Consider the following 22,174-nt stretch of genomic DNA (forward strand, 5'->3'; position numbering starts at 1 on the left):
AGTATTTTGGCCATTCTTCATCATTAATTTCTTGTCCAGCTTTTCTAAATACCTTCTAAGATCAATATCTAATATCATACCCATTCAGGCATGGTTTATATGAAGTCTTTTCACCATGGTGCTAAAAGTTCAATGTAAATAGGAGAGTGAATGATATAAAATGTAGCCCAGCTTTAAGTAATTTAGTAGCCCAGAAAATCTCAAAACCTTAAATTGGATTAAGATGATCCAGGATTGCTAGTGCCCTCAGGCATCTGGCAGAAGCAAACAAAAATCCTCTCTAGAGGAAGATAACATTATACTAGACCCCAAATTATTTCTAGAAATAATTTTCCAAACACAGCATCCAGCATTCATTGAAATATAACAGTACACCAAGAAAACAGCCAACGTGAACAAGAAATGACATTAACAACATGTAACAGAAACAGACTCACTGGGACTTGAGAGAATTACCAGGTAAATTATAAAATTATTTGCTTAAAAGAAATGCTTTTCCACTATTGGAAACTGTTCAGTGAAAATCTGGGAGGAAACACACACACACACACACACACACACACACACACACACACACACACACACACTAGAAATTCTAAAACTGGAGGGAAAAAAATGGTTAGTTTTGGTTAAACTACTAACAATTACCAAAATTAATAAGGCAATGAACAGATTTAAAAGCACCTTAATAAATAAAGAAAAAACAAAGAAAAGAGAACATAAAAAAGGCACCTTAAACACTGCTGATATGGTTTGGCTGTGTCCCCACCCAAATCTCATCTTGAATTGTACTCTCATCATTCCCGCATGTTGTGGGAGGAAGCTGGTGGGAGGTAACTGAATCAGGAGGGCAGGTCTTTCCAGTGCTGTTCTTGTGATAGTAAGTCTCATGAGATCTGGGGGTTTAAAAAAGAGGAATTCCCCTGCACAAGCTCTCTCACTCTTTGCCTGCTGTTATCCGTGTAAGACATGACTTGCTCCTCCTTGCCTTCTGCCATGATTGTGAGGCCTCCCCAGCCACATAGATCTGTGAGTCCACTGAAACCTCTTTTTCGTCCCAGTCTTGAGTATGTCTTTATCAGCAGTGTGAAAATGGACTAATACAGTAAATTGGTGCTAGGAATGGGGTGCTGCTGAAAAGATACCTAAAAATGTGGAAGCGACTTTGGGACAGGCAGGGGTTCAAACAGTTTGGAGGGCTCAGTATAAGACAGGAAAATGTGGGAAAGTTTGGAACTTCCTAGAGACTTGCTGAATGGCTTTGCCCAAAATGCTGATAGTGATATGGACAATAAAGTCCAGGTTGATGTGGTCTCAGGTGGAAATGAGAAACTTGTTGGGAACTGGAACAAAGGTGACTCTTGTTATTTTCAGCAAAGAGACTGGTGGCATTTTGCCCCTGCCCTAGAGATCTGTGGAACTTTGAACTTGAGAAAGACGATTTAGGCCGGGCGCGGTGGCTCAAGCCTGTAATCTCAGCACTTTGGGAGGCCGAGACGGGTGGATCACGAGGTCAGGAGATCGAGACCATCCTGGCTAACACGGTGAAACCCCGTCTCTACTAAAAAATACAAAAAACTAGCTGGGCGAGGCGGCGGGCGCCTGTAGTCCCAGCTACTCGGGAGGCTGAGGCAGGAGAATGGCGTGAACCCGGGAGGCGGAGCTTGCAGTGAGCTGAGATCCGGCCACTGCACTCCAGCCTGGGCGACAGAGCGAGACTCCGTCTCAAAAAAAAAAAAAAAAAAAAAAAAGAAAGACGATTTAGGGTATCTGGCAGAAGAAATTTCTAAGCAGCAAAGCATTCAAGAGGTGACTTGGGTGCTGTTAAAGGCATTCAGTTTTATAAGGGAAGGAAAACATGAAAGCTCAGAAAATTTGCAGCCTGACAATGCCATAGAAAAGAAAATCCCATTTTCTGAGGAGAAATTCAAGCTGGATGCAGAAATTTGCATAAGTAACAAGGAGATGAATGTTAATCCCCAAGACAATGGAAAAAATGTTTCCAGAGCATGTCAGAGGTCTTCATGGCAGCCCCTCCTATCACAGGCCTGGATACCTAGGAGGTTTCAAGGGCTGGGCCCAGGGTCCCTGTGCTGTGTGCAGCCTAGGGGCTTGGTGCTTTGCATCCTAGCTGCTCAGCTGTGGCTGAAAGGGGCCGACACAGAGCTCGGGCCATGGCTTCAGGGGCTGCAAGCCCCAAGTCTTGGCAGCTTCCACAAAGGTGTTGAGCCTGCAAGTGTACAGAAGTCAAGGACTGGAGTTTAGGAACCTATGCCTGGATTTCAGAGATGTATGAAAATGCCTGGATATGCAGGGCAGAAGTTTGCTGCAGGAGTGGGGCCCTCATGGAGAACCTCTGCTTGGGCAGTGTGAAAGGGAAATGTGGGGTTGGGTTGGAGACCCCACACAGAGTCCCTTCTGGAGCGCTGCCTAGTAGAGCTGTGAGAAGAGGGCCACTGTCCTCCAGCCCCCAGAACAGTAGATCCACCGACAGCTTGCATTGTTTGCCTGGAAAAGCCACACACTCAACACTAGCCCATGAAAGTAGTTGAGAGGGAGGCTGTATCCTGCAAAGCTACAGGGGTCAGAGCTGTCCAAGACCATGGGACCCCACCTCTTGCATCAGCATGACCTGGATGTGAGACATGGAATCAAAGGAGATCATTTTGGAGCTTTAAGATTTGACTGCCCTGCTGGATTCTGGACTTGCATGGGGCCTGTAGCCCTTTTGTTTGGCCAATTTCTCCCATTTGAAATGGCTGTATTTGTCTAATCCCTGTACCCCCACTGCCATCTAGGAAGTAACTAACTTGCTTTTGATTTTACAGGCTCATAGGCAGAAGGGACTTGCCTTGTCTCAGATGAGACTTCAGACTGTGGACTTTTAAGTTAATGCTGAAATGAGTTAAGACTCTGGGGGACTGTTGGGAAGGCATGATTGGTTTTGAAATGTGAGGACATGAAATTTAGGAGGGGCCGGGGCAGAATGATATGGTTTGGCTCTATGTCCCCACTCAAATCTCATCTTGAATTATACTCCCATAATTCCCACATGTTGTGGGAAGGACCCGGTGGGAGGTAACTGAATCATGGGGGCAGATCTTTCCCATGCTGTTCTTGTGATAGTGAATAAGTCTCACAAGATCTGATGGTTTTAAAAGGAGGAGTTCCCCTGCACAAGCTCTCTCTCTTTTTGCCTGCTGCCATTCATGCAAGACGTGACTTGCTCTTCCTTGCCTTCCACCATGATTGTGAGGCCTCCCCAGCCAGGTGGAACTGTAAGTCCATTAAAACCTCTTTCTTCCCAGTCATGGGTATCTCTTATCAGCAGCGTGAAAACGGACTAATACAATAGCTAAAGAAGAAAATCACAAGTTGAAAGACAGAAGAAACTACACAGAAAGATGATACATACAGAACAGATAGTAACAGACATACAAGTGAGGAAGACTAACATAAGTAACTGGAGCCATGGAATGAAAAGAGATGGAATGCAGCAGAAGCAAAATCTAGTGGCTAAAATGTCCCAGAATTGATGACATTGGTCCACATAGTCAAGATGTACAAAAAAATCCTAAACAGAATAAATAAATAGAAATCAGAGCCAAATACATCACAAAAACTAAAGAGAAAAATCAGTTGGGTGGGGAGAGGGGGCAGGCTATGTGGGAGATAATCTTTGAAAGACTAGCAGTTAGAATGAAATAGCTGAATTCTCAATAGCAACAATGGAATCCAGAAGACAGCAGAACAGTACCTTTCAACATGAGGAAAGAATAACCACCAAGCTAGAATTCCATACTCAGTGAAAACATCCTTCAAGGTTGAAGTTTAAGTAAAAACATTCATAGACAAGCAAAAATAGAACTTGCTACTAGCAGATCCATGCTAATGCAAATACTAAATGGTGTTTTTAGGCGGAAGAAAAACCATCTCAGGAGACCAGTTGGAGATGCAGGAAAAAAAAATGAATATTATTTATTAAATAAAAATATTGTTGGCTAGATGCGGTGGCTCACGCCTATAATCCCAGCACTCTGGGAGGCCAAGGTGGGTGGATCACCTGAGGTCAGGAGTTCAAGACCCGCCTGGCCAACAGGGTGAAACCCCATCTCTACTAAAAACACAAAAATTAGCTGGGCATGGTGGCACACACCTGTAATCCCAGCTACTCGGGAGGCTGAGACAGGAGAGTTGCTCCAACCCAGGAGGCAGAGGTTGCAGTGAGCCAAGATTGTGCCATTGCCCTCCAGCCTGGGTGACAGAGTGAGACTCCATCTCAAAAAAAAAAAAAAAAATTGTCTTGTGGTGTTTAAAATACAGTTGTCCCTTCAAACTCTCGTGAAATTGGTTCCAGCACCTTGATGTGCAGATGCTCAAGTCCCTGAAATAAAATGATGTAGCATTTGCACATAACCTATGCACGTCCTTCTGTATCATCTCTAGGTTACTAATGCTAATATTATAATACCTAATACAATGTAAATACTATATAAATAGTTGTTAGATTATATTGGCCTTTTATTTGTATTATTTTTAATTGTTATATTGTTACTTTTAATTTTTTTTCCTAATACTTTTGATTCAAAATTGGTTGAATATACAGATGTGGAATCCACAGTAAAGAGAGCCAACTGTACACCAAACGACAATAATAGCATATAGGATGGGCGCATGAAGTGCAAGTGTTCTAAGAAATTTGTATTATCCCTGTAGAGAGGTTAAAAGTTTCAAGTACATACAACTTTTTGCTTTTCCTTTTTTTTCAACTGGACACAAGGCTCTCACTCTGTTACTCAGGCTGTAGTGCAGTGGTGTAATCATAGCTCACTGCACCCTCTAACACCTGGGCTCAAGCGATCAGTCATCCCACCACAGCCTCCTAAGTAGTTGGGACTAGGGAGCACATCACCACACCCAGCTAATTTTTTTTTTTTGGTAGAGATGGGATCGCACTACATTGCCCAGGCTGGTCTCAAACTCCTGGGCTAAAGTGATCCTCCCACCTTGGCCTCCCAAAGTGCTGGGATTACAGGTGTGAGCCACTGAGCCTAGTCAACATAAGACATTGATAAATAAAGGATGTATGCTATAATTTCTACAGGTATTGATAATAGTAAAAGCTTATAACTTTCAAACTAACAAGAAAAGAAATGAAAAAATAGAAAATTTTCAATCACTACAAAAGAAAACGCCAAGAGAAAAGTAAACAGAACAGGTAGGGCAAAGAGAAAGCATATAGAAAAGAAGGTAAATTTAAATCTAAATATGTGTCAGTGATTCTGTTTAATGTAATTGGAATCAATGCTTCAGTTTAAAGCCAAAACACAGGCAGAATAGATGAAAAAATAAAACCAAAGTCATAACACTGATAGTAAGTGATTCTGGACCTCAAGCCTCAGTACAACACAGGCTCAAGTTATAACGGCAAGGCTTAAAAAAGTTGTGATAAAGGCCAGGCATGGTAACTCACACCTGTAATCCGAGTAATTTAGGAGGCCGAGGCAGAAGGATCGCTTGAGCCCAGGAGTTTGAGGCCAGTCTGCATAACACAGTGAGATTTCTGTCTCTACAAAATATACAAAAATGAGCCAGATGTGGTGGTACGCATCAGCAGTCCCAGCGACTCTGGAGGCTGACTGCGATGGGAGGGTCACTTGAACCCGGAAGATCAAGGCTGCAGTGAATTGTGATTGTGCCGCTGCACTCCAGCCTGGGCAACAGAGCAAGACACTGTCTCCAAAATTAATTAATTAATTAATTAAAATTAAAGAAGAGCTTCTAATCCAAACAACATTACCTGCAGCAGCCAGATGAGCTGTCACCTCATCAGCTGCTGTGGAGTTGAGTATATCTGAGTCATCGTAAGAGGTGTCCTCAGGAGAAGAAGGCGAGTCTTCATCAGCACTTAGCATACTGTGCTCAGTGTAAGTAGCCACATGGACCTGCTGCACTTGCTGGGCCACTGCATGTGCTTCTATGGTAGCCATATGTTCAGTTTGGGTCACTCCGTGCTCCTCCATGAAGTTCTACTGTCAGACAAAAAAGAAAAAGAACAGGATTCAGTGTGTAATATAACACAATGCTTAAACTAAGAGAGATTTTCTTCAAGATCAGAGGAACCTTGACAAACTTCCAATTTTGCTACTTACCATGCCATACCAAGTCATAGGAAATGGGAAGCACCACTCAAATGTGACATAAAAATGACAGAGTGGTGTTCCTTATGTGAAACCATTTTGATGGAAATTCGCTGTACTAATTTTATACCTCAGATCACAAAACAACAGATACCCTTAATAATAAAAAGACATTCAAATATAACAATAAAAAGATACTCAAGATACCTCAGTGACTAGCATTTGACCTTGTGGACATAAAAACACTTAGTAAATAAGTGAAATACTTAACATTTTCTCTGTATGTCAAAGACAAGTGAGAGTCAACTTTTTTCCCAAAAATTCAAATTGGTCTTTCTGCTTATAAAACTGCTTCTTGAGGGCATGGCAGCACGTGCCTGTAGTCCCAGCACTTTGAGAGGCCCAGGCAGGTGGATCACCTGAGGTCAGGAGTTCGAGACCAGCCTGGCCAACATGGCAAAACCCTGTCTCTATTAAAAATACAAAAAAATTAGCTGGACGTGGTGGCGGGCGCCTGTAATCCCAGCTACTTGGGAGGCTGAGGCAGGAGAAGTGCTTGAACCTGGGAAGTAGAGGTTGCAGTGAGCCAAGGTTGTGCCACTGTACTCCAGACTGGGTGACAGAGCAAGACTCGGTCTCAAAAACAAACAAACAAACAAACCCCCTCCTCCTCAAAAACAAAAAAACTGTGCTTCCTTTAAACCCCAAAATGATACAGTAATTAATAAAGCAGTAAAGTTAAAAGTTGGCTCTTCTATCACATTTATAATCTCCACTTCTCCCCACCCCAGAAGTTCATTATTTTTGAAAAATAAATTCGGAGCATACATACATAGATTTAAAATAAAAACAGGTTCATATTATACATATTGTCTTTTTCATATTACAATATATCTGGACATTGTTGCATGTCAAAACATACAGATCTACCATATCTTTTTCAAAGCGCTGCATAATACTTTATTATATCCATGTGTCATAATTTATATAACCAGTCACCTGCTGATCAAATATGCTTCCAAGTTTTTGCTGTTATAAAATAAACATCAATGCAGTATAAAATTTGTCCTTGTATATAAAATTTTACATATTAGTTCCTCAAAAAAAATCAAAAATAGAACTACCACATGATCCAGCTATTCCACTTCTGGATATATATACCCAGAAGAAACTGAAAGTAGGATCTTGAATAGACATCTGTACACCCATGTTCATAGCAGCTTTATTCACAACAGCCAAAACATGGAAGCAACCCAAGTGACCATTGATGAATGCATGGGTAAAAAAAAAAAAGTGGTATACATGTACCACCTATTACTCAGTCTTAAAAAGGAAGAAAACGCTAATTAGAAAGAGGGGAGTTTCCTCAACCTGATAAAGAACAGCTACAAAAAACCTACTATTAACATCATACTTAATTGTGAAAAACTAGAAGCTTTCCCATTAAGATTATGAAGAAGGCTGGGTGAGGTGGCTCACACCTGTAATCCCAGCACTTTGGGAGGCCAAGGGAGGTGGGTCACCTGAAGTAAGGAGTTCAGGACCAGCCTGGCCAAAATGGAAAAACCCTGTCTGTACTAAAAATATAAAAATTAGCCAGGCGTGGTGGTACACATCTGTAATCCTAGCTACTTAGGAGGCTGAGGCAGGAGAATTGCTTGAACCTAGGAGGTAGAGGTTGCAGTGAGCTGAGATTATGCCACTACACTCCAGCCTGGGTGACACAGCAACGGCGGGACTCTGTCTCAAAAAAAAACGTCAGGAAGAAGACAAGGAAATCGCCTCTCACCACTTCTTTTTAACATTGTACTGGAAGTCCTAACCAATGCAATAAGATTTTTAAAAAAGAAATAAAGGGTACCCTGATTGGGAAGGAAGAAATAGAACTGTCTTTCTTCATAGATGACATGATTGTTGATGTAGAAAATCCAAAATAATCAATAAAAAAAACTCCTGGAACTAGTAAGCGATTACAGCAAGGTTGCAGGGACAAGGTTAATTGTTTTCCTATATACTAGAAATGAATAAGTAGAATCTGAAATTAAATTAAAAACACAATACCATTTACATTTGTACCACCAAAAAGTGAAATACTGAGTAAGGTATAAATCTAACAAAATAGGTACAAGATGTATATGAAAACAAATACAAAACTCTGATGAAAGTAATCAAATAAAAACTAAATAGAGATATTCCATGTTCATGGATAGAAAGACACAATACTGTCAAGATGTCAGTTCTTCCAACCTGATCTCTAGATTCAACATTGTCCCAATCAAAATCCCAGCAAGTTATTTTGTGGATATCAACAAACTGACACTAAAGTTTACATGGAGAGGCAAGAGACCCAGAACAGCCAAAAAAAATATTGAAAGAACAAAATCAGAAGACTGATACCACACAACTTTAAGACTTACCATAAACCTACAGTAATCAAGACAGTCTGGTATTGGTGAAACAACAGAGAAATAGACCCATGTAACAGAAGGGAGAGTCCAGAAATAGACCCACATAAATACAGCCAGTTGATCTCTGAGAAAGGAGCAAAGGCAATACATTAGTTTGGCAAAATTAGTCTTTTCAATGAATGGTGCTGGAATAAGTGAACAATCACACACCAAAAAAAAAAAAAAAAAAAAAAGAAATCTAGACACAGACCTTACACCCTTCACAAGAACTAACACAAAATGGATCATAAACCTAAATGTAAAATGCAAAACCATAAAAGTCCTATAAGATAACATAGGAGAAAATCTAGTTGACCTTGGGTATGGCAATGACTTTTAAGATACAATGCCAAAAGCACAATCCATAAAAGCAAAAAATCGATAAGCTGGACTCCATTAAAACAAGAAACTTCTGCCCTGTGAAAGACACTGCCAAAAGAATCAGAAGACAGGACATAGACAGCGAGGAAATGTTTGTAAAAGATGAATCAGAAGGATTGTTATCCAAAATAAGGAATTCTTAAAACTCAACAATAAGAAAATGAACCCGATTTTAAAAAGGGCAAAACACCTGAAGAGATCTCACCAAAGAAGAAATATAAATGGTAAATAAGCATATGAAAAGATGCTCAACATCATATGTCATGGGAGAATTACAAATTAAAACAATAAGATATCACTACGCATCTATTTAAATATCGAAAACTCAAAAGATTGACGATACCAAACGCTATTGAGGATGTGGAGCAACAGGAACTCTCATTCATTGCTGGTGGGAATGCAACATAGTACAGCCACTTTGGAAGACAGTGTGGTAGTCTGTTATAAAAGTAAACATACTCTTACCATACAATCCAGCAATTATACTCCTTTGTATTTACCCAAAGGAGTTGAAAACTTACATCCACATAAAAACCTGCACATGGATGTTTATAATTTTATTCATAATTGCCCAACCTTGGAAGCACCAAAATGTCCTCCTGTAGGTGAATGGATAAACTGTGGTACATCCAGACAACAGAATATCATTCAGCACTAAAAAGAAATGAGCTTTCAAGCTATGAGAAAATGTAGAAGAAGCTTAAATGCATATTGCTAAGTGAAAAAAGCCAATATGAAAAGGCTACACACTTATGATTCCAATCACATAGCCTTCTGGAAAAGCAAAACTATGGGGATGGTAAAAAGATTAGAGGTTACCAAGGATTAGGGGGAAGGGAGGGATGAACAGGCAGAGCACAGAGGATTTTCAGGGCAGTGAAACTACTCTATATGATACAATAATGGTGGATATGAGTTATATATTTGTTCAAATACATAGAACGTAAAATACCATGAAGGAACCCTAATGTAAACTATGGACTTTGGGTAACAACAATGTGTCAATGTGGGCTCAACAATTGGAACCAAATGTACCACTCTGGTGCAGGATGCTGATAGTGGGGGAGCTGTACAAGTGTAAGGGAGAGAAGTATAGGGGAATTATCTGTATCTTCCACTCAATTTTGCTGTAAACTTAAAACTGCTCCAAAAAATAGTCTTATTTAAAACCAGTTTTTTAAAAAAGGAAATTCTGACTCATGCTACAACATGGATCAACCTTGAGGATATTCTGCTCAGTGAAATGAGCCAGCCACAAAAAAGAACAAATACTGTATGATTCTACTTATATGAGGCACCTAGAGTAGTCAAATTCATAGAGACAGAAAGTAGACTAGTAGTTGTCAGGGGCTGGGAGAACAGAGTTTCAGTTCTGCAAGATAAAGACTTCCGGAGATTGGCTGCACAACAGTGTGAATGTACTTAACACTACTGAACCTTATGCCTAAAAATGATTATGATGGTAAATTTATTGTTATGTATATTTTACAACTAACTTTTAAAAATCACCCTATATACCAGTGTAATTTCTGTGCAAAGAAGTGACTAATCTAGCCAGGCGCAGTGGCTCACGCCTGTAATCCCAGCACTTTGGGAGGCCAAGGCAGGCAGATCACGAGGTCAGGAGATCAAGACCATCCTGGCTAACACGGTGAAACCCCGTCTCTACTAAAAAAAAAAATACAAAAAACTAGCCGGGCGAGGTGGCGGGCGCCTGTAGTCCCAGCTACTCGGGAGGCTAAGGCAGGAGAATGGCGTGAACCCGGGAGGCGGAGCTTGCAGTGAGCTGAGATCCGGCCACTGCACTCCAGCCTGGGCGACAGAGTGAGACTCTGTCTCAAAAAAAAATAATAATAAAAATAAAAAATACAAAAATACAAAAAATTAGCTGGGCATGGTGGCGGGCGCCTGTAGTCCCAGCTACTCAGGAGGCTGAGGCAGGAGATTGCTGTGAACCCGGGAGGCGGAGCTTACAGTGAGCTGAGATGCACCACTGCATTCTAGCCTGGGTGACAGAACAAAAAATAAGCAAACAAATAAAAATAAATTTAAAAAAAAGAAGTGACTAATCTTACAGTAGAATAATATAACCAGCCTTTATTATCTTTATTAAAAATTTTGTATACTATTTGATTATTTTTAAAAATAAATTATTTTAAGAATAATAAACTCTTGAAAGTAAATTGCTGGGCCAAAAGGCATACATATTTCAAATTTTGATGTATATTAAAAAGCTGAGTGCTTTAGTTGTACAGTAACACTAATACAAATGTACTCTACTTGTATTAATACAAACCCACACAAACATATACACACATTAAAAATTTGACTATCATGTAACAGTATATAGCACTACACATCTGGAGTTTACCAAAAAATGTCAACCATATAGATATAGAAATATGACCTCTATGGCTACATGTAAAAAGAACGTAATTATTTATGTAAAATTTTTATCTTATTTTGTCCTACTCTATTATAGAAGCCTTTTTCCATCTTGAGATCTTTTGATTCTAAAATCCTTTGTTCATCTGAGTAACTGCTCTCTTAAACTAATCCTGCTATGTCTTTATTCTTTAGGTGATTTGTTTCTATGTAAATAACCAAATTTTCAGTTTTCTGAGGTCTTTGAAAACATGGTAAAATATGAACATTTGGAAAATCTGGGTAAAGGGTACATAAGAATTCTTTGTACTATTCTTGCAACTTTTTCCAAAGTCTGATATTATGGCAAAATTAGAAAAGAATGTTTAAGCTACCTAATAAGCTACCCTTCCATATCCTGTTTTATGTGAGTTTCAGAATATCCAAGGGAATATATCCTAGCCCCCGGATTTGTACTAATCTAAAACAATTTCACACACTAAGTCACACAATTAAATATATATGAGAGAAAGATACCATTAAAAATGCTATTTTTCCATCCATTTCACTGTTCTTCGAGACAAACTGCTTAGGGCATTTTAGAATTCTGGGTAGTTCAAAATTATTTTTAAATGATTTGGGATTAGATGGCACCTAACTGCTTTTCAAAGGGATTTGCAGGCTATGCACTTGGCATAATGGATTTCAATTCTTTGCTCCAGAATGCAGTTCACAGCATGAATCAATAGGGCTGTCTGCTTCGCAGGCTTGCCATTTCTGCCTAGAGCCTCATCTCTTTCCACCTCTCTCCCTATCCCATTCTTTGGCCTCTCTAACCAATTTTTTTTTTTTTTTTTGAGACAGAGTCTCACTCTGTTGCCCAGGCTGGAGGGCAGTGGTGTGATCTTGGCTCACTGCAACCTCATTCTCATGCCTCAGCCTCCTAAGTAACTAAGATTACAGGTGCACCACCAAGCCCAGCTGATTTTTGTATTTTTAGCAGAGACAGGGTTTTACCATATTGGCCAGGCTGGTCTCGAACTCCTGACCTCAGGTGATCCACCTACCTCAGTCTCCCAAAGTGCTAGGATTACAGGCATGAGCCACCACGCCCAGCCTCTCTAACCATTTTTATTCAGTACACTCTGTGAAAAGCAAAGGCAAAGGTATTTCTGACTTCTTTGAACTAGAATGGGATACTTATGAATGATACAATGTTTCCATAAAATCAGAAAGGAAGCAGGCTGGTTAATGCCAGATATGACTGATATGTCATATGACATATTGCTGGACATCATCAGACCCCACTCTCCCAAATCAATTTAGTGAAGCATTTTAGCATTCCTCCATGAGGAGTTAGATTCCCTGGATAGCTAAAGTGATGCGAACTGTCAATAGGTAAAAACATATTAAATATTCTCCATTTTATAAAACAGCACAGTCTATCACCAAGACATCCAGAACCCCTGGACAAGTTACTTAACCTCTAAGCTACAATTCTATCTTTTTTTTTTTTTTTTTTAATGAAAAAAAAAATGACTACCTATTCTCAAAAGGATGATATGAGGATTAAATGAGATAATCCAGATAAAGTCAGGAACACAGTGCCCAGCAATAAGTGCCTGACATTAATTATGATGATGATGCCAGAATCTCTGTGTCTTCCTGATCCTATCCTTCTTGACTCATTCCTTGACTAGTCTCACAAACACTGGGCCTCAATTTCTTCATTTCTAAATTAGACAGTCATCTTTGAGGAAAGTTTTCTTAACTGTGTGTAAGAGACTGAATCAGGCATCTAAAAAAGCCCTATGTTAATTCCAGCAACTGAAATACTGTTCTCCTAGACATAAAATAAGGAAACTATAGGAAACCAAGGCCCCTAGCATAATTTCACAACAGTGCACAAAATGAAGAGGCAGCAGATGGACCTGAGAGTGATTCCTCTGAACTGATATAAAAAGTAAGATGAAAGCGCTGGCAACACATAATGACCTGTGACTCAACACCACATTCAAATAAAACAGCATATATATCACCCAGAGCCAGTGGTGTTCAGCAGATTAGTTTAATACTTCATTAAAAAAAAAAAAAGAAAAAAGAAAAAAAATTCCCCCAAACAATAACTTAACATGGTAACAATTTTACTAAAACCTTTCTTACCCTGCATCATTACCTGGGGTGCAATATATCCTTCATCTAAAGATCCTTCTTGGCCAGACACAGTGGCTCACACTCGTAATCCCAGCACTTTGGGAGGCCGAGGTGGGAGGATCACTTACATCCAGGAGTTTGAGACAAGCCTGAGCAACGTAGGGAGACCCCGTCTCTACAAAAAATGAAAAATTAGCTGGGCATGATGGCACGTGCCTATAGCCCAGCTACTCAGGAGGCTAAGGCAAGAGGATTGCTTGAGCCTGGAAGGACAAGGCTTCAGTGAGCCAAGATCGCACCACTGCACTCCTGTGTGAGTGACAGAGTGAGACACTCTCTCTTAAAAAAAAATTAAATTAAGAAGTCCTTCTTTATTATATAAACTACAAGAGGTTGGGGTAGGGGTAATCTGGTACAGAAGAGTTCCTACTTTTGTCCCTCTAGGCCAGTATGGGTGGGTTAGTGGAAGAAAACAGAAAAAGATTGTCTTGGTCCAGAGCACCCTGGTACTTGTAGTCAATAATACCTAAGGAGCTACTGGAATTGAAGGAAATGTCCAAGGGAGTTAAATTTAGTCTAATCCACACATAATAGATGAGATTAAGTGTAGAGTATTTTAAAAATCAAAGCAGAAAGAGCAGGCCAGGAAATCTAATCAAAGTGTAACTAAATGTAAAAGAAAGCATTAGTCTAATCAATAGCATTATCATATCAAAAGAAAAACCACAAGAACTGCCTAAGGGAAAATCTGATACCTAGCCTCCATCTACAGTCCAAATGCAGGGGGAAAAAGAAACCTAGGCAGGCTCAACTTACATTCTTGGACATATCCAGAATATAAACTGCATAACTAGGATAGAAATTTTACCCTTTTTCAAGAAGCCTAAAGAAGCCTAAAGTCAACTATAGGGTTTGCTTCTCCAGTGGACACTAAGGTAATGGATGGAAATCTCACCACAGCAGTAAAAATTAAAGACAACCACAGCTCAAGTCAGAGTGCAAATAGAAGCAAAGTAAAATGTGCCTTAATTCTGAGTAAAAATTGAACATAAGAAAAGAAGAATCCATTTGACCCAGGATAATTCTCTTTCAAAGAGTGTATGAGTGATGATATCAGACATGGAGAGAAAAAAAACATCCTCCCACATCACTGGGCTGGCTCCACAGTTGAAAAAAAAAAAAAATGAAGCTATAGTTGTATATGTAGTCCCATCTCCAGACTCCAACTACAGACCAAAATACAGAAAATGAAATACAATACAAAACAGAAGGTAAAAGTTATGAACCATGACAATGAAAAAGCAAAGATAAGGCTGACAGAAATTTGGAGGCAGGAGAGGGGCAGAGAGGTGAAAGAATGACTAGAATATTAATATCCTATTCCTTACATGGTGATGAAGTCAGGAGACACTATCAGGAGGAGATGGAAATGGTATTACAATGTAACTATCAACAGCAGAAGCGAAAGAAAAAGTACCAAAAAAATAAGTACCTTATATTCCATAAAAGAAAGTCAAGGCGGCGCGGTGGCTCACGCCTGTTACCCTAGAACTTTGGGAGGCCGAGGCGGGCAGAGCGGATCACAAGGTCAGGAGGTAGAGACCATCCTGGCTAACACCGTGAAACCCCGTCTCTACTAAAAATACAAAAAAATTAGCCGGGCGTGGTGGTGGGCGCCTGTAGTCCCAGCTACTCGGGTGGCTGAGGCAGGGGAAAGGCGTGAACCCGGGAGGCGGAGCTTGCAGTGAGTCGAGATTAAGTCACTGCACTCCAGCCTGGACTACAGAGCGAGACTCCCTCTCAAAAAAAAAAAAAAAAAAAAAAAAAAGAAAGTCAATAATGCCCATTTGATAAATCAAGAAATAGTGGTATAGACATATTATTTAGAGTTATGGAGGCATTACTATTTGATGATACCATAAACAAAACAAACTATAAACAAAAAACAGTTAATTGTCTCTGAAAAGTGGGACTCGGGATAGGGAAAGAATGGCAAGACTATTGATTTTTATTGTAAGTCCTTCTATTTGATCTTTTATTATATGAATGTATTACTTCGACTTTTAACAAAATGAGCTTTAAAAACAAATAGCTATGATATAGTAGTCTTCCAAATTCATCCTTTTGAAAATTAAAATTATGGCCGGGCGGGGTGGCTCAAGCCTGTAATCCCAGCACTTTGGGAGGCCGAGACTGGCGGATCACGGGGTCAGGAGATCGAGACCATCCTGGCTAACACGGTGAAACCCCGTCTCTGCTAAAAAATACAAAAAACTAGCCGGCCGCGGTGGCGGGCGCCTGTAGTCCCAGCTACTCGGGAGGCTGAGGCAGGAGAATGGCGTGAACCAGGGAGGCGGAGCTTGCAGTGAGCTGAGATCCGGCCACTGCACTCCAGCCTGGGCAACAGAGCGAGACTCCGTCTCAAAAAAAAAGAAAAAAAAAAAAAGAAAATTAAAATTAAATGACATGCTAGAGCAAACTGTCACTAGATAAAGCTCCTTTCTTACGTTAAGAACTGAGAACAGCACAGTTCAAGTTTAGAAGTAGCCTTGCCTTAGGTAAGACTAACTTCTAATTTGGGGCATCTAAAACTAACAAAATTGTATGACTAATCAAATATTTTTCATACCAATAGGTTAACTTTGTAAATATTCCTTAATATTAATAACACAATAATCCAGTTAACTTTAATAATCCAGTTAACTTAATAACACAATAAACCAGTTAATGCTTTTATATAACGTTTAAGAAAAACAAGCTTTAGGGCGGGCGTGGTGGCTCATGTCTGTAATCCCAGCACTTTGGGAGGCCAAGGCTGGGGGATCACGAGGTCTGAAGTTCGAGACCAGCCTGGTTAAGCCTATCTCTACTAAAAATACAATTAGCCAGGCATGGTGCCGCTTGCCTTTAATTCCAGCTACTCGGGAGGCTGAGGCAGGAGAATCGCTTGAACCTGGGAGGTGGAGGTTGCAGTGAGCCACTCCAGCCTAGGCAACACAGCAAGGCTCCATCTCAAAAAAAAAAAAAAGGAAAAAAAAGAAAAAAAAGCTTTACCACACAACTTCATAATGACTTAGGGATGAGTAGATGATTTTATGAAAATACTGTAAGCGCCGGGCGTGGTGGCTCGCGCCTGTAATCCCGAGAGGCCGAGGTGGGCAGATCATGAGGTCTGGAGTCAGCTGGGCCAACATGGTGAAACCCCATCTCTACTAAAGATACAAAAAATTAGCTGGGCATGGTGGCACATGACTGTAATCCCAGCTACTTGGGAGGCTGAGGCAGAAGAATCGCTTTAACCTGGGAGGTGGAGGTTGCAGTGAGCCGAGATCGCGCCACTGTACTCCAGCCTGGGCGACAGGGCGAGACTCCGTCTCAAAAGAAAAAAACAAAATACTGTAAGCTCACTGAAGTCAGGGCTTGGGTCCATAAAGTCTCTATGAATAGATCTATCATAATGTGCTCTTTAATAAATGATTGTGGGTAATCAGCTGCACATTTAATTACTAAAGCTACACCCAGGCAGTTACAGTTTCTGTAATTCTCCTATAAGGCTGTGCTGGCTGTTTCTCTCTCTCTCTCTCTCTCTCACTTCCAAGCCCTGTCTTCTATTCTTGTCCAAGTTGTACTATTCCTCTGGGGCTGAGCTTGCCAACCCTGTTTTCCAGACTTTCCTGCCAGTATCCTGTTAGGTTTTGCCTAGGGAGACTGGAAGGGAAGAGAAGAAGGGATTTCTTTGCTGTTTTCATTGCTATAATATCAGCATTGATCAAGCAAGAGGAGCGTTGCACCTCCCAACTCCAGCTGTGCCCCTTCTCTCCTGGTGGTTGAGCACCAGCAGAATGGCATTCCACTCGGAGATCAGATTACCAGCTGCAGGAGGACCTCTCTGAGCTTCCAGGTTCTTCTCTTCTGTTCCCCCAAACCCAGGGGTGGTAGTGCTTCCTATCTGGATTACCTCAGTGTCTTTTGTGCTCTTTCATCTTGTAACACCTGTGTACCCAATTCTCAGAATTAAATTCTCTGAAATGCTACACATGGTTTTCTAGGCCCCGATTAATACAAAAAGAAGAAAACACATACCTGCATCAAAAATTACTCATACAGTGCTGGTAAGCAGCAATCTGGGCTTTTCATACCCTCAATAAAGAAGTGATGTAAAAAATGGAGCCCATTTTTACAAGATTACAATTAGAGTTTCTGCTTTCAGACACTGATGAATCTCAAATTTAACAAATCATTAAAAAGATGCTAAGTTATAGAGTGTAAAATGTCTCAGAGGCCTGGCACAGTGGCTCACGCCTGTAATCCTAGCACCTTGGGAGGCAGTTGGATCACGTGAGGTCAGAAGTTCAAGACCAACCTGGCCAACATGGTGAAACCCTGTCTCTACCAAAAATACAAAAATTAACTGGGCGTGGTGGCGCACGCCTGTAGTCCCAGCTACTCCGGAGGCTGAGGCAGGAGAATCGTTTGAACCCGGGAGGCAGAGGCTGCAGTGAGCCGAGAGGATGCCACTGCACTCCAGCCTAGGTGACAAAGTGAAACTGTATCTCAGAATAAATAAATACATAAAAATAAAATGCTTCATACAGACAGAAATGGGACACTTAGAAGTGAGAAGGGAGCATAGACAGGAAAGTAGGCGACATCAACACAAACTTATGTCTGTGAGTCTATCTCACCTACTCTTTAAGTCTAACATTCCTGCAAACCTCAAAATCAACATCATAGTACTATATTGTCTCTTTATAGAAATAACATTGACAAACAGAAAATGATTCGTCATATTACTCGATGACTAGATCAGGTTTTTGGAAACCAAAGAAAATGTGGTAGCAATGGTACCTTTGACCTTTATCTACCATTCTAACTCCCTAGCGGACTGCACAGACCTACTGAAAATCAATGGTGGGTAATGGATATCATTTCCAGCATGGGAAAGAGCGATTTAGAGTTACCACTCTTTTTTCTTATTATACAACTGGACTCAGCATGTACAAGTGTCTAGAGAGTCTCCTCTCCATTCTACCTCATGCCTCCTTAAACACATCCTCACTTCTCCAGCAGGGTGGTACAGACTATGGAACCAGAATACTGCATTCCATTTCCTGCTCTGCCCCTTACTAGCAACCTGGAGAAGTTTCATTTGACTTTTTCTATGTCTTAGTTGTATCATCTGTCAAATGAAGGAAAACAACAGAATCTACTTCATAGAATTACTGGGGACAAAATGAGTTACTATTTGAAAAAGGGCTTAAGGGGACATGGTATATAGTGAGTGCTATATAAGGGTAACATTATTCCACGTACAAAGACAATGGGGACAGCAAGAGATGTTGAAGGGACAGTTACATTATTATTAATATTTTTTTACACTGGGTGAAATAATGTTTACAGATCACATTAGGAATTTTGACCATACAAATACCTCTATCATAGAGTTCTTAATCGTTTTTGAATCATAAACTCTCCTGGGGATGGGTGAAAGCTACAGAGCTCCTCCCTAGAAAAATGCATACATATACAGAATTTTCCAAAATATTACAATCTTCTTCAATTCAAATCACTAGACTATGTATTGCTAGAACACTAGAGGGTGCCACAACCCAAGGAAAAAATGTAAAGAAAGTACAGGGAATTTTGGCTTGCTGGAACATCTTTCCATAGAGAAGAGTTAAATGAATGTACTTCAAATGCTTTAAAATATGTCAACTCTTTTATAGGTGCTGGATTAGCACTGTCCAGTAGAACTTTCTGCAATGACGGAAATATTCTTAATGTGTGCTGTCCAAAACTGTAGCTGCTCATGTAGACTACTGACCACATGAGATCATAAGGAATTAAGTGTTTAATTTTAATTAATATTAAATGGCCATATGTGGCTTGTGGCTACTATACTGAACAGTGCAGTTCTACATTCTAAAAAGTTTTGACTTGCTTCTTACCACAGGCCATTATCTAACAGTGTGAAGGTAATTTCTAATAGAGTGGGTTCATATAATTATTTAGGCCAATTTGTCCCTTGTGATAATCCAGCACTATAGAGATAGAAATAAAGATTGTCAGCGTTTTGCCCTTGCCCTACAGACATTCACAGTCAAAAGTAAGCTGTTTTTTTTACTCATTATAGACGACCCTACCTACCTAATTTCCTGTTTCTTTACTGAAAGATCTCTCTAAGCCCCTGGGATATAAGAGCTTAAAAAAATATATAAGTGTATACTGAAAGACTGAACTAATACAGTTAAGTAAGTAGGCTTTTGCCATTTAAAAAACAAATCCTATTCTAGTGATATTTGCTAACGGTTAAGGGAGCACAGAGAAGACAAAACTGCAAGGACATGGGGCAGGCATCCTGATGGAAAAGACAGAGTCTACAGTCAGAAGCTTGTCAGTCTCCATAATGAAAAAAAGGGTACCGCAGGCAGCAGCAGCAGCTTGTGAAAGCACATGGCATAGCAAGGGGACATCAATGAACACCCAGACAGCAGATTCAGGGGGAGTCTGGGGACCAAAGGAACACAGCTCTCAACTGCCCCCACACCAGATTCTTTCTTTCCACTGCAATTTAGTCTACTAAAAATAAATCTAATGCTGACCCACCTGTCAAAATGAAAGCAGTCTATCCACACTGTGTAACACCTTACAGCTTACAACCCCGTGTCTGGCACAGTGCCTGAATGAAGTAGGTGCCTAGTGAAGGTTGGTGACAACAATAAAAAAGCATTAGAGAGTGCATTCTCAAATATGTAGACGCTTACCAGCAGCTACAAATATCAATAAAAAGCAGGTGAGTTGTTGAAGCTATCCCTGGTTTAGAAAGATAGTGAATAGGAAGTTTGGTCTACCCAAGCATTTGCAACTGGGTCAGAATGCAGCTGGCATGGCTCTTTTTGCAGAATAATTGTTTGTCCACAGCTGCTACCAAATTGCCAAAAATTAAATAAGTAGTTGCCATGTGTGATAGCAGGATTACAGGCTGCCTCAATTTCCATTATGGAAAAATAACGTAAATTGCCACAAGTCCCGCCCCCCAGTCTCAAATAAGCACAAAGGACACTTTTATTCAGATCCTGCATACTGTGAAACAGCATTGTTGCCTGGCTGCTTCAGTGGAGGGCTCAATTTTGCTGGATCTGTCACTGCACAACCAACATCCAGTTAAAGCTATTTCCTAGCTTCTGCAGGACAGCTCAATTCATGATTTTTCTTCTGAAATAACTGAACTAAGGATTTGTTTCTGGATTAAATTATGAAAGTATTTAAGTGCCAATACCACAGACCTAGGAATCTCTGCTATTCAATCATTCTCTCCTTCATTCAACAAATATTTACTGAATTCTTATCGGGTACTCCCACATTATTGTAGCATGTGTATTCCAAGAAAACATGTGACTGGCAATTCTAATTTTGTATCTCTAAGTTTAAAAAGTGTATTCTCAGCCTCGATGAAATGGTGAAACTCCACCTCTACTAAAAATACAAAAACCAGCTGCGTGTGGTAGTACATGCCTGTAGCCCAGCTACATGGGAGGCTGAGGTGGGAGGATGGATTGAGCCTAGGAGGCAGAAGTTGCAGTGACTTGAGATTGCATCACTGTACTCCAGCCTGGAAAACACTGAGACCTTATCTCATTTAAAAAAAAAAAAAAAAGTTTTAAAACAATGTATTCTTTTAGACGTGACTTGTGTTCTTTGGGGGTAATGGAGAAAATATAGGGGCATTAAAAATAAACATAAATCACTGTAACCTGAGATAGCCACATTACCAAGTTAACAATTTTATGTATATGCTTCCAGCATTTTCCCTGCTAGCTTCTTATATGGTTGGTTTTGTTTCATTGTTTTTAAACAAAAATGAGCCTATATTGTATATACTGTATTACAAATATTTTTTCACTTAATATAAATTAAAATATTCCATGTTATTAACACTTTTGTATCATTTTTTAAACGTCTACAGAGCATTCCCTATAAGAACATAAAGTAGTTTAGTTTACTAATCCTCTGAAGTCATTTAGGTTATTTCCAATTTTTCACTATTATAAATAGCACTGTTATGATAACTGTAGTATTCAATAAATATATCTTGAATAAATGAGTAAATAAATGGCTTAATAAGCTGAGTCTTGGCCGGGCGCGGTAGCTCACATCTGTAATCACAGCACTTTCAGAGGCTGAGGCGGGCGGATCACTTGAGGTCAGGAGTTCGAGACCAGCCTAGCCATCTGGGTGAAACCCCGTCTCTACCAAAAAAAAAACAAAAAATTAGCTGGCATGGTGGCGAGTGCCTGTAATCCCAGCTACTAGGGAGGCTGAGGCAAGAGAATTGCTTGAACCTGGGAGGTGGAGGTTGCAGTGAGCCGAGGTTGTGCCACTGCACTCCAGCCTAGGCGACAGAATGAGGCTCTGTCTCAAAAAATAAAATAAGCTAGGCGGGGCGCAGTGGCTCACGCCTGTAATCCCAGCACTTCGGGAGGCCGAGGCGGGTGGATCACGAGGTCAGGAGATTGAGACCAGCCTGGCTAACATGGTGAAACCCTATCTCTACTAAAAATACAAAAAATGAGCCGGGCACAGGGCATACGCCTGTAGTCCCAGCTACTCTGGAGGCTGAGGCAGGAGAATTGCTTGAACCTGGGAGGTGGAAGTTGCAGTGAGCCGAGATCATGCCACTGCACTCCA

General features: G+C 40.4%; 1 protein-coding gene across 9 annotated transcripts in view; it reads right to left on the reverse strand.

Annotated features, from left to right (window-relative positions):
• NRF1 (nuclear respiratory factor 1) overlaps positions 1-22,174 on the reverse strand; it is a 149,161-nt gene that overhangs the window by 95,350 nt on the left and 31,637 nt on the right. For 4 of the 9 annotated variants that reach the window (XM_050782535.1, XM_050782536.1, XM_050782541.1 and 1 more), the window contains one exon: positions 5,801-6,032. In XM_050782535.1, the coding sequence (XP_050638492.1) occupies positions 5,801-6,023 (223 nt within the window). In that variant the 5' untranslated portion in view covers positions 6,024-6,032. Of the gene's footprint in view, positions 1-5,800; positions 6,033-20,092; positions 21,952-22,174 lie in introns of those variants that run through there. The other 5 variants (XM_050782538.1, XM_050782542.1, XM_050782537.1 and 2 more) reach the window with 3 other exon arrangements.

This window comes from Macaca thibetana, chromosome 3 (assembly GCF_024542745.1).
Source record: "Macaca thibetana thibetana isolate TM-01 chromosome 3, ASM2454274v1, whole genome shotgun sequence".
Taxonomy (NCBI): Eukaryota; Metazoa; Chordata; class Mammalia; order Primates; family Cercopithecidae; genus Macaca; species Macaca thibetana.